Source organism: Oncorhynchus masou, chromosome 30 (genome assembly GCF_036934945.1).
Source record: "Oncorhynchus masou masou isolate Uvic2021 chromosome 30, UVic_Omas_1.1, whole genome shotgun sequence".
Lineage (NCBI taxonomy): Eukaryota > Metazoa > Chordata > Actinopteri > Salmoniformes > Salmonidae > Oncorhynchus > Oncorhynchus masou.
This window is the reverse complement of record NC_088241.1, coordinates 37,445,197-37,460,818: the sequence shown is the minus strand read 5'-3', so window position 1 is coordinate 37,460,818 and position 15,622 is coordinate 37,445,197. Positions and strand designations below refer to the sequence as shown.

Genomic DNA, 15,622 nt, shown 5'->3' with positions numbered 1-15,622 from the left:
ACTATTTTTACTAATAACAAAACAACATTTTTCTACGTGGTAGAATAATAGTGAAGACATCAAAACTATGATATAACACAGCAGGGGGCAGCATTTTCACTTTTGGATAATTTATAATAAATAAACTTTTGGATAATGCCTCCTACTCTGTCCCAGATCCTAATATATACATATTATTATTAGTATTGGATAGAAAACACTCTGAAGTTTCTAAAACTGTTTGAATCATGTCTGTGAGTATAACAGAACTTATTTAGCAGGCGAAACCCTGAAAAGTCACTGTCTTTTCAATATGTTTTCATGGGGAATCCAGAATTCTAGTCGACTTTCCTGCAGTTCCTACCGCTTCCACTGGATGTCTCCAGTTTGTAGAAATTGGTTGAGGTTTTTCCTTTGTGTAATGAAGAAGTACCATAGCTCAGAACTAACGTCACTTCATGTGTGCCTTTTGATAGAGGCGCGTAACCAGAAAAGTAGCGTCAGTTTATTTTGCTCCTGTATTGAACACAGATCATCCCGTCTTCAATTTGATCGATTATATACGTTTAGAAATACCTCAAGTTGTTTTACAAAAGTAGTTTGAAATGTTTTTAGTATTGGTTTGGTAGTATTGGTTTGTTTTCAGAAATTAAATCATAAAGGCCTGATTCACACAGTGCCCTCTGAACAGTTGATGTTGAGATGTGTCTCTTACTTGAAATCGGTGAAGCTTTTATTTAGGCTGCAATTTCTGAGGCTGTAACTCTAATGAACTTGTCCTCTGCAGCAGATGTAACTCTGGGTCTTCCATCCCTGTGGCACTGCTCATGAGAGCCAGTTTCATCATAGAGCTTGAAGATTTTTACAACTGCACTTGAAGAAACATTCAAAGTTCTTGAAACTTTCCGTATCGACTGAATTTCATGTCTTAAAGTAATGATGGACTGTCGTTTCTTTGCTTATTTGAGCTGTTCTTGCAATAATATGGACTTGGTCTTTTACCAAATAGAGCTATCTTCTGTGTACCCCCCTACCTCACAACACAACTGATTGGCTCAAACGCATTAAGAAGGAAAGAAATTCCACAAATGAACTTTTAAGAAGGCACACCTTTTAATTGAAATGCATTCCCGTTGACTATCTCATGAAGCTGGTTGAGAGAATGCCAAGAGTGTGCAAAGCTGTCATCAAGGCAAAGGGTGGCTATTTGAAATATATTTAGATTTTTTTGAACCCTTTTTAGGTTTCTACATAATTCTATATGTGTTATTTCATAGTTTTGATGTCTTCACTATTATTCTACAATGTAGAAAGTTGTAAAAATAAAGAAAACCCCCTGAATGAATAGGTGTTCTAAAACTTTTGACTGGTAGTTTATGTATGTACTGTATTTTATACCATCTATTGCATCTTGCCTATGCCACTCGGTCATCGCTCATCCTTATATTTATATGTATATATTCTTATTCCATCCCTTTACTTAGATTTATGTGTATTAGGTAGTTGTTGTGGAATTGTTTGATTACTCGGTAGATATTACTGCACTGTCAGAACTAGAAGCACAAGCATTTCATTACACTCGCATTAACATCTGCTAACCATGTGTATCTGACCAAGGTTATGATTGGGAGAAAAGAGCTGTTTCCCTAAATTGGTAACCTGTAGCCAAGGCTTTGTACTGTAGCCTATATGGTAAATCATGGCTGACAACAAGTGTTATCGTTTTTTTCACGGCATCTCATCTTGTTTTTCCTCAGGAAAAGTAGGTTGTTGACTAATATTTGTTGTCATAGTTATTGTTGACGAAATGAACACTGCTTGGGTGGTGTATATGTGTAGGAGAAAATCGAGAGTAGGCCTTGAACAAAACCAGTGTTTATATGTCTTTGGCCATTGCGTAGCGGGCAGCAATGAAACATAGCTGGTAGAGAAAGCAATCAAAGAGCCATTAGTATCGTCCCTTGAAGATATTTACTTCACAAAGCCCTATTATAAAGCACTGGCTCACATTTCTCATACTCACAGTACATCGTATAGTGGAGTTTGGAAACAAAATACTTTGCATCTTTTGAAGGGGAGTTTAAATTCTGTCTTATTTTTGTGTGTGATTTAAAAATTTAAAAAAAATTAAACAAATAAACACTGCGATTGAGACAATAGACACTGGGTTCTTTATTTGGATAATTACCATTTTGTTTTAAACTCATGACCATTGAACAAAAATAATAGTGGGGCCTGTTTTGCTCATATACAGTATCAGCACTTAAACGACCTGCTTGTCTTGAGAGAGAGAGAGCTAATTATAACTGTTCAGGAAGTTGAGGATGACAGATATGTTATGTCTGATAGTAATGCAGTAGTAGTGTGGGGCGGGGCATCTTTGGAGTGAAAGACCCATTTGGTGTGTCTCTGGAGGCACGTGCCTGCTGTGGTGTCCAGGCGTCCACTCTTGAACGTTCCCATACAGGTCATTAGGTGGGTCAAGGGCCTGTAGTGTTGGTTCCCTGATACTGAAAGCTCCCTTAATGATGTGTGGTTGTGTGTGTGTTTTATCTCTGCGAGCGTGTTTTTATCTTGTTGCTTCTTTTGTGTTTCACAGCTCCATGGAGTGTTGAGAGTAGTCATGGAGCCGTTGCTAGGTGACATGCCCCTGATAGGAGCCTTGTCCCTGTTCTTTCTGAAGAAACCTGTAAGTTCTAGCCCTGACACACACTTCCTCTTTCTATCATTTGGAATTAAAGTCACTTGCATCATTAGCTGCTTGCAAGACAGTTGAAGACAGCAATGGCTATTTTATCACTGTCTTCCTGCCTGTAGTGCTGAGGTTCTGGCCTAGGTTCTGCCTAAACACTTGGCCAATTTAAGTCAGATACGAGTCCTGAGTGGAGACACTGGAGCCTTAAATAGACATAGATCAGGCTAGTCCTACTTTGGTGGATTTTTTGCACTGCCTATGCCAGCCGCAGTGCAGACAGCAGAGAGAATAAGCAGGAGGAGTGTAGTGGTAAGACTATGAGTCGCAGTGTTGTTACATGTTGGGACACAAGCCACGCAGTGGGTGTTAACTACACAGTATCTGAGTGTAATTCATCTTCTTTGAGAGCAGACCACAGACTCTGGACCAGGAGCTCCTGTTTCTGTGGCCTCGGGCATGCTTATATTTCTATTTTCTGTCATCCTAATAATGGGGGAAAAAGCACATTTTATGGAAGAACCTTTGAGGTAAAGGATAAAAAGGGGCCCTCTTCTCTCTGATTTAAGGGGGTAGGACTATGTAGAATATTCTCCAGAATGCTTCACAGTGAAGCGGACAACCCTTCATTATCCTCCTTAAATGGTTCAATCTTGACTGCCAAATAAAATAGCATTCTGAGACAACTTGTGGATGGGAGTTTACCATTTGAGGCGATGCCCTTGTCTGTGCTGTGTTGCCAGAGAGGTGAAACGCAGAGACCTGGAGGGGAAACATCCTTAGGAAGGCTAGTTCCGCAATGCACAGCTAAAATGCACAGCTGCAAAATTCTGCAATGCGCAGCTGTTTTAATTGGTACACATTGTGTACATGGTCTCCAAGGACCCTCCATTAGTTGATCATGTTATGCTCGGAGAAGAAGCCACACTGCTCTGCCAGTTCACTGCTACGGTAAAGTACCCCCTATAGGGCTTCTCCACTGCAGCTGGTGTCACTCCATCCTTCTTTGTATGCACCAGTGTTAGACACCAAAGGCAACATACAGTATTTGAGCCAAACATTGGCACCAATCCATGCAGTGGAAATGCACCATATGGAATTGGCTACTTTGGTTGCCTTGCAGTGTTCTGGACAGTCCTTGCTCAACACTATATCTGCTGCAGTGTATGTGGGCAACACACAGAGAGAGAGATAGGGGGGGTGGGGGCTGTAAAACGCATTGAAATGGATTCCTTGAGCCAAGAGACGCATCAAAGCTCCGACTAGCATAAAGAAAAAAAATACCCGTTGCCTTAGAAGTTACTACCTGTCCGACTCCTTCCCGGTAACTTTTCCTGGCTTAGCTGTGCTGTCACTATGTTCACGTTTACCAATATGCAGGGTGATTTCAAACAGCCATTGTCCCCTTTTATCATAACATTGTATAACCACAAAACCTTTTGGTAAGAGCCTTTGCATGGAAAAATACACCGTCCCTGGCTCCCTGACCTTAATAGAACCTGTGTACATCCCAAATGGCGCCATATTCTCTACGTTGTGTGCTACTGTTGACCAGGGTCCATAGGAAATAGGATGTCATTGGGGACAGCCCCTGTATATGGATTTGGTTCCAGAGGATTGTTCTTGTAATAATCTTTCAGCGGGTCAAGTATTAGTCCAATCTGGGGGGTGCGGTATCTTTGGTGTCAGTGTTCTAACACTGACTCATACACAGACTGTACAAAGATGTGTGTCGACAGTTCAACAGTAACGTATTTAAGAGAAAGCTGAAACAAGTAAAACAGTTAGGTACAGTATTTAACTCTAGTAGCCTGTTAGAACCGGCCTGATTGTATACATATACTGAATGTCTCACCGTCATTGTGTATTGTTTTGTATATTGAGACATCAAGCCATGATAACACAAAATGGTAGCTCAGGGGTTGAGAACAGAGCAGAAGACACATTTATGTTGTTCGTAAATAATAAAGTTGTATTGGGTATTTACTACAGAAATGGAACACAGATTTAAGGCTGGTTCCATCAGGCTAAATATAGGGTAAAACTGCAGCAAAAAAAATATTAATGTTGGCACACCATCTTGTCATTTTTCGGCTGCAAAATTGTCCGATTTCAAAGGAAATTGGTTTATTTGTTAAGAGGCAAGGAAAGTAATTCTGTTTTACTTTGCTGCACTTGTGAGTAATTACATCACAGGAGTCACACAACAATAAAGTTAAGTGCTTGAATCAATGTAGATCATTTACTTAATCTCACTCTTCTGGCTAGTGTCCCTGTGTGCATTTTTCCCTTCTATAAGATGCTGTTTGTTTTTAGATAATTTAAGTTAAAAAGCGCAGGTGTGGCTTTTCAATCGTTCTCTGTACAGCATGTTCTTCCAGATTCCATACCGCTAAATCTACATGTGTTTTGTTTTCATCTAGCTTTTGGACATCAACTGGACAGGCCTCACCAATATACTAGACATTCCTGGGCTCAAGTAAGTAAACTGGGTCTGTTTTGTGCTCTGGGGTGAAGTTTCCCCTCGGTCCAGATCTAGGAGCGGGTTCCCCTCCCCCAATCCTAACCTTAATCACTAGTGGGGAAAATGTAAAACTGACCCAAGATCAGCATCTTGGGGCAACTTCACCCTACACCCTCTTTTGTCAGGCAAAGCTTTCACTACTTTTAGGTATAACACGTTTTGGGGTTTCTACAACCATTTTTTTTACTTTTATATTAATGATATATACCCATTTTGTTTCTTAAAGAATATAACATGAGCCTTATGGGCTCAGTTCAATAGTCGTACCGCATCACAACCCAAAGTATACACTTGTTTTACTCCATTAGTTGTTAACAGTGTAGTTGCAAACAAACACTGTATGAACTATCATTTTGATATCAGGGATGGTGAGTCCTTGCATCCATAGTGTATCTATGATTTGGATACATTTGGGCTTTGTTATTGTTTGAACTGCAGATTGCCACTAAACTAGAGGGACCATCGCCCTACACCTGCTCACCGCAACACATGCCTGCCTGCAAGCTGTGAGACTAAAAAGGCTCAGAAAACAAGACGGATTTTATGGTTGAACAAGCTGTTGCTTTCATTTGTGCAACTCAACTCTGACTTTATAGAGATCTAATAGTGTGTAAATTGGGCTGCTCCACCATCTCTCTAAGGTTGCTAAAATACTCTATTCTGCACATCTCTCAACTCCGAAATGATGGGGTAATGGGCAGGGGACTTGGAGATTTCTTAGGGCTAATTTAAAGGAAAGAGCAAATTGGATGGTCTGCTTTTCGAGAGCAACTGTTATGCTTTAGTGTAGAATATAATAGACGTGACTGTAAAGAGGCATTGGCTAAGAAGTAAACACTTTTCTTGTGTTGTCTTTACATTTTGCTCTTGTGTGGCGGTGCTACTACTTGCGTTGAATTGAATCCCACAAGAGCAAATTGGATTTGTAACCACTCACCAGCAAGACACGTACAGCAACAACATGCATACATAAGAGTCACAGACAGAGAACTGTTGGCTGGGGAAACAAGCACAACTCATCCATAAGCCAATGGATCCATTAGAATACTGTATGTTTCCCCCTGCTGGTAAAGGAGCCAAGCCATTTAAAGTGCAGATAGCCTTTGTCTTCTCTGCAGACGTCAGGCATCATTTCTGTTATTCACATTCACTTCTTAGTTTCTATATGGTTGTGAGTTGACCGTGGCTTTTGCCCTTTTAACTCGTGTAAATGCTAATGTGGCGGTGGAAAAAGGCCCTAATAAAGATTTCATGATACAGCCACTCTCCTCCCCACAGTCTATTTATTTAGACACACACGGGTGTTGACACATCCACAGCTCAGTGACGGAAATCATCCCCTACACCACTAGTTCTCTGTAGGGGTGTAATAGATCTGTGCAGTCAGGACACTGTGGGTCTGTTTGTGGAGGCTAGGGGATGGCACTCGAGGTCACCAGGCTGCTCATTATTACGCACACCTGTCACCATCGTTACGCACACCAGCGCCTCATCAGACTCACCTGGTCTCCATCACCTGCCTGATTACCTTCTCTATGTCACTTCCTTTGGTTCCCAGGCATTATTGTTTCTGTTTCAGTGTTTCATGTCTGTACGCTACTTGGGTTTCTTGTTTTGTTATTTATTTTTGAAGTCATTATTGGGAGTGACTTCAATAATAACAGAGAACTGCTTCCTGACTCCCAGCGTACACGTTACACACTGTAACAGAGAACTGTAAATTATATGGTAATTTGGGGTATTATCAACTGTAAAAAATTCTGAAATGCTTTACTGCAGCATACTGTAAGTTATGTTGCATTATGGGAAAATGTTGTGAGTGGGAAAATAATTACTATATTTTGAACTGTACTGTAATTCCACCCCACATAATACAGTACCGTACCATACCTTTGGAGCGCCAAAAAAAACATTTGACCAATAGTGGGTGCATGGTATTGTTGTTTCTGTCTCATTTAACATATTTTGAGGCATGCCTGTAAGATGCTATATTTGTTGTAACCGTGAGTGAGAACACTCTACCCATTTAACTCCTATGTTGTTATACCTCTAGAAGTGCAAGTCATATAAAATACCATTAATTCATGTGTAAACACTTTACCTAGCAGCCAACTTGATTGCACCAATTCTTTGTAATTATAGTAAAATACAAACCTCTCCCCTTAATTCAGATTACGGTAGTATTTACTTTTTTACAGTACAATACAGTACATTTTACGGTATTGTACTGTGTGCCGTTACACAGTACTTTCTTTGATACCGTATTTATAGTACGGTAGGTGTACTGTCATATTAAATACATTATTTTACTTGCCACCGAGCTGCATGTATGCGACGGTCAACGCCAGCTGCAAGTTGAAAACAGCTCACCCCGCTCGTGTGCATGTGTGTGTACCTGTATGTATTCCACGTGATTGATCCCACACTAAAGATGAATCATGTCCTTTGTAATGCTCCTCAGCTGCAAAAGAAATGATAGGATAAAATGACTACGTTTCTTAGAGAAATAAGAGAGAAAGAGTGAAGGAATGTACTGTATATGGAGGTATTTAAATTGGTTCTTTGCCTTTTCAAATATATACGGTTGTTTAATCTTTACAGATTGCTTCAACCCTCTCATGCAGTTATTTCTGTGTACAGAATTAGGCCGAAGTGGAGAGCTCAAAGGTTAACAGAAAATCTCAGCAGATACTATACCACTTATGGCTATCGACTTCTCTTAACCAGGCATTGTAATTCCCAGGCCATAAGACCTCCTTAATGTCACTGCTAAGTGTTGACTCCCTAGTGGATTACATTTATATTTTGAGGTGCTTGAACCCCTTCCATCTTATAAAATGGAAAAAGACATGTTCCTTTGTGCTTGACTGAGATTAGGTGAGAATATTGTCATCCCAAGGTTGTACTGACTTACTGTTGGGTTTGTTGTGTTCCGTTTTTCCTCAGTGGCTTGTCTGACAGTCTAATTCAGGACATGATCTACAGCTACCTGGTGTTGCCCAACCGCATCACTATCCCACTGGTGGGGGATGTAGAACTTGCTCAGCTACGTTTCCCTATGCCAAAAGTACTGCAGCCTTTCACCTGTCTTTATATCTAATCACACATCATCATATTTCACACACTAATTAAAGGATCACTTAACTGAAAAAACACATCTTAGTATTTTGGCATGCACATTTTTGGGGAATATATAAACCAACGGACTATTGAACAAAATACGAAAAGGTAGACTAATGTCAAGATGAAACCATGTTTCAAGACATTGGTTGTGTAGATCCAGCTATATGACTTCAACCCAAGTTAATGGAAAAGATAAGCATTGTCTAATTTCCTGGTTTTCCCAGTGTCACGGTCTTCCTCCTCTTCATCTGAAGAGGAGAAGCGAGAAGGATCAGAGGACCAAAATGCGGCGTGGTATGTGTTCATAGTGAATATTTAATTAAGGAAAGTACTGAACACTGTATACAAAAACAATAAACCAATAACAACCGTGAAGCTACAAATGAGACCTGTGCTGACACAAGCAACTCGCATAGACAATCACCCACAAACAAACAGTGCAACCCAGGCTACCTAAGTATGATTCTCAATCAGAGACAACTAATGACACCTGCCTCTGATTAAGAACCATACTAGGCCGAAACATAGAAATCCCCAAATCATAGAAAATCAAACATAGACTGCCCACCCCAACTCACACCCTGACCATACTAAATAATGAATACAAAACAAAGGAAATAAAGGTCAGAACGTGACACCCGGTTTTATTCAGTGCGTATCTTTTCCATTAATTTGGGGTGGAGGCATATAGCTGGATCCACACAACGGATGTTGTGGGACGTGGTTTCATCTTGACTACTTTAAAGTTTTAGATGACAATTAGATTACTTTAGAAGTTTGAAATCATCTGACAAACTTTGGTTTGAAAGTGCAATGTCCCTTTAATGTTTTACTGTGTCCTATTTTAAAGTGTCCCTGTGCTGTGTGTGTCACCAGGGAGTCCTGAGGATTCACTTCCTGGAGGCTCAGGACCTGGAAGGGAAGGATAAATTCCTGGGTGGCCTGATCAAGGGGAAGTCTGACCCTTACGGCGTCCTCCATATTGGAAACCAGCTCTTCCAGAGCAAGACCGTCAAAGAGAGCCTGCACCCCAAATGGAACGAAGTTTACGAGGTAAACGAAATCAACTGAAAATGAACTATAATGAACTCTTCCAATGGCACATATGGTTATAGCATACAGTGACTTTCCCAGGGGCAGAAACGTCAATGAAACCTGCCCCTCTGTGCTAACTACCCCAGGGACAGCAACATAGGGTATATGTAGAACCAGATACAACTTCCATACATATTTCCAACAGTCCAATATTTCCTCATATTTTTGGCTCTCATGCAGTTTTATCCACCATGTCATGTTTTACAAACCTTTGGCTATATTCAGTGTGACCTACTATATCTGAGATTGGAGATTAATTGACATAAGTCCTTTCCAGGCACTGGTATATGAGCACTCAGGCCAACACCTGGAGATTGAGTTGTTTGATGAGGACCCAGACAAAGATGATTTCCTGGGGAGGTAAGCTCATGTCCTGTCCTTTTTCTTATTACCTCATGGTCAAAAGGCTTATTACTCTGCATTGTGAGTTATCGTACCCAATATCAAACAAATGACCTTATAATAGCCACAGCAGTCTGTTTAATTCTAGCCTGAAAATATGTCACAAACTTAGCTCTGGCCCAGAGCGTTACTTGCGGCTTGCTGATGCCAAGCCTTCAGTGTCAGCAAGCCGCACGTAACGCCTTGGAACAGAGCTATCGCAAACTTAGCATCCATCTTCTCACCACAAAATGAAGGGTGACTCCTTGGAAGAGAGAATAGACAAATTAAAGTATCTTTGATGTATTAAGTATCTGTGATCAGTCACATTAGGAGTTGGACTAAAGCCCTTGTTCTTGGGCCTCATCCCAATGGGAGGCTGATTTTGTTTTGTCTAGCTCTAGTGCTGCTATAGCATAGCACCTAACAGGGTCCTGGATGTGTCCCAAATGGCAACCTATTCCCCTATTGGCCCTGACTGGGTCAGAGTGCCAACATACTGTATCAGAGAATCAATTTCGCTTCTGTTGTGGTGATTCAGTGTGTTTACTTAATGACCCCCTACTGATTTCTTATCCAATCTTTGTGTCTTCGATTGCAGCCTGATGATCGATATGAAAGAGCTTCACAAAGAGCAGAAGGTAGATGAGGTAAATCTGATATATTTTTTGCATCTTCAAATAAATGTGGTTCAAATAAAATTAAAATAGGAACTTGGCAGTTCAGCACTTCGATAGAGATTTATTTGCCTTAATATATTATCTGTCTGTGTTCATTTAAAGATACTGTGATGTCATCCATGAGTACTGTACACTATGTGTGGGTGTCTTTTATTGTCTGATTCACTCACCACTTTACACTGTTGAGATGTGAGATATATGTCCCAAATTGCACCTTATTCCCATTATAGTGCGATACTTTCGATATGTGTCCTGGACAAAAGTAGTGCACTATAAAGGGAATAGGATGCCATTTTGGGATGCACCCTTGAACAACCTGTCGTTCTAGTGGTTTGACCTGGAAGAAGTCTCCACGGGGAAACTACACATGAAACTGGAGTGGCTCTCTCTGCTCTCTACCCCTGACAAGATGGACCAGGTGCAGTATCACAAAACCTTCTCTTTTTAAAGTTGGTACTTACTTACTTACCCCCCCCCAGATTGTCTGATATTTCAAGACATTTTACTAGGAGGCTAGCTTGGACACCTTGTCCGCGTGCAAAATGGCACCCTATTCCCTGACTAATGTAGTGAACTACATTGACCTTGGCTTAGCCTCTCTTTCAGTCTTGTTACTGCCAGATGCACGTTAATTCATTATGTAACACGTGAATTACAAGGCTGCTCACTTCTCCTAGTCCAGTTTGTCTGAGGAGTGACCTCCCCCTGTCTCTCCTGTCCAATCAGGTATTAAGGAGTGTGCGAGCTGACCGCAACCTGGCCAATGATGGACTCTCGTCTGCTCTGCTGGTGGTGTACTTGGACTCAGCCAAGAACCTGCCGGTGAGTAGAACTGGGTGACAGGAATTTAGAAGTTAAAGGTTGAATGAGTGCTCTGGTGGCACTAACCACTAGGCTACCCTGCCGCCCCACATGATAACATTTACTATTATAATACATTTTGCCCATGCTATACATTAGTGTTAATTTTTTAACAAATGTAGACTTATTAAATGTTGTGAATAAGCATACAGAGAAGAATGTCATATATTTCTACTTTCTGGACATATTCTACTCCACCCAAGGCAGCTATTGTGAATCATGCCAAATTGAACCTCAAAAGAATGTTCAGAAATATTTTTAACCCAGCTTAACAAGACATTTTCAGTACAAAGGTGTAGTTCAGCCAACATGCTGTAGTTTACTGTTCTCACCTCAACCCTGTCTGTCATGGTCTTTCACATACATAACACACCTTGAACATGACATGAGCACCTCAATGGCTTAATTTGAGTGTCTGTTTGTTGAAACTCCTGTTTTTTTTCTCTCCTCCTTCAACACACTCTTTCACCTTTTGAACGCTGACCTTAACCAACAGATGGGTCAATATCAGTCCAAGACAGTCAACTCCTAAATGAGCCTGGCAGCATCTCTAGCGTCTAAGCCATACTTGACCTTCTTCCCTCCCTGTTCTCTCCTATAAAGAGCGTCTTCACAGGGAGCGTTGGGTGCCGAAACTTAAAAGAGAGGAGAGCATCTGGCCTAGTCTTTTGTGAGAGCAATACCTCAATGTATAGAACCTTATTTGTGAGTCCTCCGGTACTCTGCATCGTAGAGTTAGCATTAGCGGTGTGTGGTGGGGTTAAACAGTAACACACTAGCTCTGGTGCAGGGCGTCGTTCGGATGCGAGTTCACTATCACTCAGTCGAACAACGCCCTGGACCAGAGCTAAGTAACTTACCTGCTGCTGTGAGTCTTGTACCATAAAGCATGTTGACTCTGATGCATGGTTGCAAATCCTAATAATATTATTATACAGTAATTTCCCATACCCAGTTGATCATGAATATTTATCATATTGACTAAATAATAATTCCAATAACTCCGGATAGAGGGCAGTGCATCTTTCGTCCAACACCAAGGTGCAGGCATTGAAAACATGGTTTACAAAGAACTATTGATTTCAAGGTGTCAGGGTATTTGATTGAGGGGAGTATTTTGTGGCGCATCAATTCAAGGATGTGTTGACGCCTGTCATTCTCGCTCGGTCTAAACAGGTGACAGGCAAAGATGATGTTGCTTGAAGTGTCTGTTCACTGGACCGTTATGTCTAATTAAGGGAATATTGAAATACTATCAGATCTCTTATTAGCTCGATCTAAACAACATCCCTCGTCACAAGTTCACACCAGCACCTCATCCTATAGCTTCTCCCAAAAAATGAATGACGTTTTCATTCTCCTCTCTTCAGCTTTTATTTGGTACTGCCTTATTCATTATAACGTCCCCATTGTTACCTATTGTTCATAGATAGACGTTATTTATGTGTTGGATATTCCTCTCCCTTGATTTATTGGGTGTCTCCTTTCATTCATTCTCTATAGATTGTTGTTGTTTTCATACAACCGACTCTAGCTCTGGTCCAGGGTGTCATTCGGCTGCGACGTCCTGGACCAAAGCTAAACCTTAACTATAATCAATCCCCCATCCCACTAACTCTGGGTCTGATTTTCTCCCCATCTCCCCCCTTTTGTATAAAAGAGCAACCTGTTTAATTTCAACCATGACGTGTTGAAGCAAGCCTCTGTCTTTAAGTCCTGGAAGGTAAAGTAAGAAAGTGGGATGATGCACGCCATACACAGATAGCACGCATAGACGTCTTATGTGTTCTCAGTCTGTGCCCTTCCTTACTTTGTGCCATCCAAATGTACTTTTATTATTATGGTAATTTTTGGTGCTACTTATCTGTAAATGCATTGTTTGTTCATTGTGAGTCATTGTTTGTTCATTGTGAGTCATTGTTTGTTCTTGCTTGGAGATGGGTGATCACTCTTGTCTAAGATCTTGTATTGCCACAAGCATCACTTTATAGCTTTTAATTTACTATACACAATAAGAACTGGATTTGCACACCTGCTCTGTAGTTGTACAAAACAGGGTCCGTATGTGTCAAGCATCTCAGGATCAAGTCCACCCTGTCAAGTGATCTTATTCACTGTGATCAAAAAGGAAAAATCCTAAATCAGAACTCTTCTGAGATGCTTGATACATGGCCCCAGATGTTTAATGACATGCACTATAACATTTAACGTCAAAGCTCAAAACATGTTAATTTGGTGGATGAGGAAAGGGGGAAGGGTAGAACTAGAGTTGAGCAGAGAAATCCAAACCTCACTCACTTGATTCCCATATTTCAATGTGTGTGCAATGAAATGGAACCCTCTACATATTTTAATGTAGAGCTAGGTCTAATTCAATCATTCGTCCTGAATGTAAATCTGCATTTTACCATTCTTTTGGTCCTCTGACAAAAAAACAACAATTCTGCCATGTGATAGGATTATAATACAGCCTCAAACTACCTTTTATATCAGGCTAAAAGCAATCTCCAGGAGGTAGGGATGCACTTTAGTCTGGTAACTTTAGACTCATACATTAGATGTCTCCCAAATGGCACCCTATACAATGCATTGGGAAATTATTCAGACCCCTTGACTTTTTCCACATTTTGTTACTTACTTATTCTGAAATGTATTACATTATTTTTTCTCTCTCTCATCAATCTACACACAATACCCCATAATGACAAAGCAAAAACAGGTTTTCAGAAATGTTCACAAATTTATAAAATAACTGAAATGTCACATTTATATAAGTGTTCAGAACCTTTACTCAGTACTTTGTCGAAGCATCTTTGGCAGCGATTACAGCATCGAGTCTTCTTGGGTATGACGCTACATGCATGGCACACCTGTATTTTGGGAGTTTCTCCCATTCTTCTCCGCAGATCTTAAACTCTGTCAGATTGGATGGGGAGTGTTGCTGCACAGACATTTTCAGGTCTCTCCAGAGATGTTTGATCGGGCTCAACTCCAGGCTCTGTTTAGGCCACTCAAGGACATTCAGAGACTTGTCCCGACCCACTCCTGCATTGTCTTGGCTGTGTGCTTAGGATTATTGTCCTGTTTTAAGGTGAACCTTTGCCCCAGTCTGAGGTCCTGAGTGCTCTGGAGTAGGTTTTCATCATGGATGTCTTTGTACTTTGCTCCCTTCATCTTTCCCTCAATCCTGACTAGTCTCCCAGTCCCTGCCGCTGAAAAACATCCCCACAGCATGATACTGCCACCCACCATGCTTCACCGTAGGGATGGTGCCTGGTTTCCTCCGGACATGACGCTTGGCATTCAGGCCAAAGAGTTCAATCTTGGTTTCATCAGACCAGAGAATCTTGTTTGTCATGGTCTGAGTCTTTTAGGTGCCTTTTGGCAAACTCCAAGTGTGCTGTCATGTGCCTTTTACTGAGGAGTGGCTTCTGTCTGGCCACTACCATAAAGGCCTGATTAGTGGCGTGCTGCAGAGATGTTTGTCCTTCTGGAAGGTTCTCCCATCTCCACAGAGGAACTCTGGAGCTCTGTCAGAGTGACCATCGGGTTCTTGGTCACCACTCCGACCAAGGCCCTTCTCCCCCAATTGCTCAGTTTGGCCGGGCAGCCAGCTCTAGGAAGAGTCTTGGTGGTTCCAAACTTCTTCCATTTAAGAATGATGGAGGCCACTGTGTTCTTGGGGACCTTCAATGCTACAGAAATGTTTTGGTACCCTTCCCCAGATCTGTGCCTCGGAGCGCTATGGACAATTCCTTCAACCTCATGGCTTGGTTTTTGCTCTGACATGCACTGTCAACTGTTGGACCTTATATAGACAGGTGTGTGCCTTTCCAAATCATGTCCAATCAATTGAATTTACCACAGATCGACTCCAATCAAGTTGTCAACATCTCAAGGATGGTCAATGGAAACAGAATGCACCTGAGGTCAATTTTGAGTCTCATAGCAAAGAGTCTGAATTATTATGTAAAAAAAGGTATTTCTGCTTTTATTTTATTTTAAATTTGCCAAAAAGTCTAAAAACATGTTTTTGCTTTGTCGTTATGGGGTGTTGGTGTAGATTGATGAGAGAAGAAAAATGAAATGAATTTCATAATATGTAAGTAACAAAATGTGGAAAAAGTCAAGGGGTCTGAATAATTTCCCAATGCATTGTATAGGGAATAGGGTGCCATTTGGGAGACATCTAATGTATGAGTCTAAAGTTACCAGACTAAAGTGCATCCCTACCTCCTGGAGATTGCTTTCGCCTGATTTAAAAGGTAGTTTGAGGCTGTTTTATAA

General features: G+C 41.0%; 1 protein-coding gene across 1 annotated transcript in view; it reads left to right on the top strand.

The window, feature by feature from the left end:
• Nucleotides 1-15,622, top strand: part of LOC135522604 (extended synaptotagmin-2-like) — a 37,448-nt gene that overhangs the window by 14,737 nt on the left and 7,089 nt on the right. The window contains exons 6-13 of the mRNA XM_064949029.1: nt 2,579-2,668; nt 5,095-5,150; nt 8,142-8,262; nt 9,195-9,371; nt 9,691-9,773; nt 10,396-10,444; nt 10,803-10,892; nt 11,201-11,296. Of these exons, the coding sequence (XP_064805101.1) occupies nt 2,579-2,668; nt 5,095-5,150; nt 8,142-8,262; nt 9,195-9,371; nt 9,691-9,773; nt 10,396-10,444; nt 10,803-10,892; nt 11,201-11,296 (762 nt within the window). The remainder of the gene's footprint in view (nt 1-2,578; nt 2,669-5,094; nt 5,151-8,141; nt 8,263-9,194; nt 9,372-9,690; nt 9,774-10,395; nt 10,445-10,802; nt 10,893-11,200; nt 11,297-15,622) is intronic.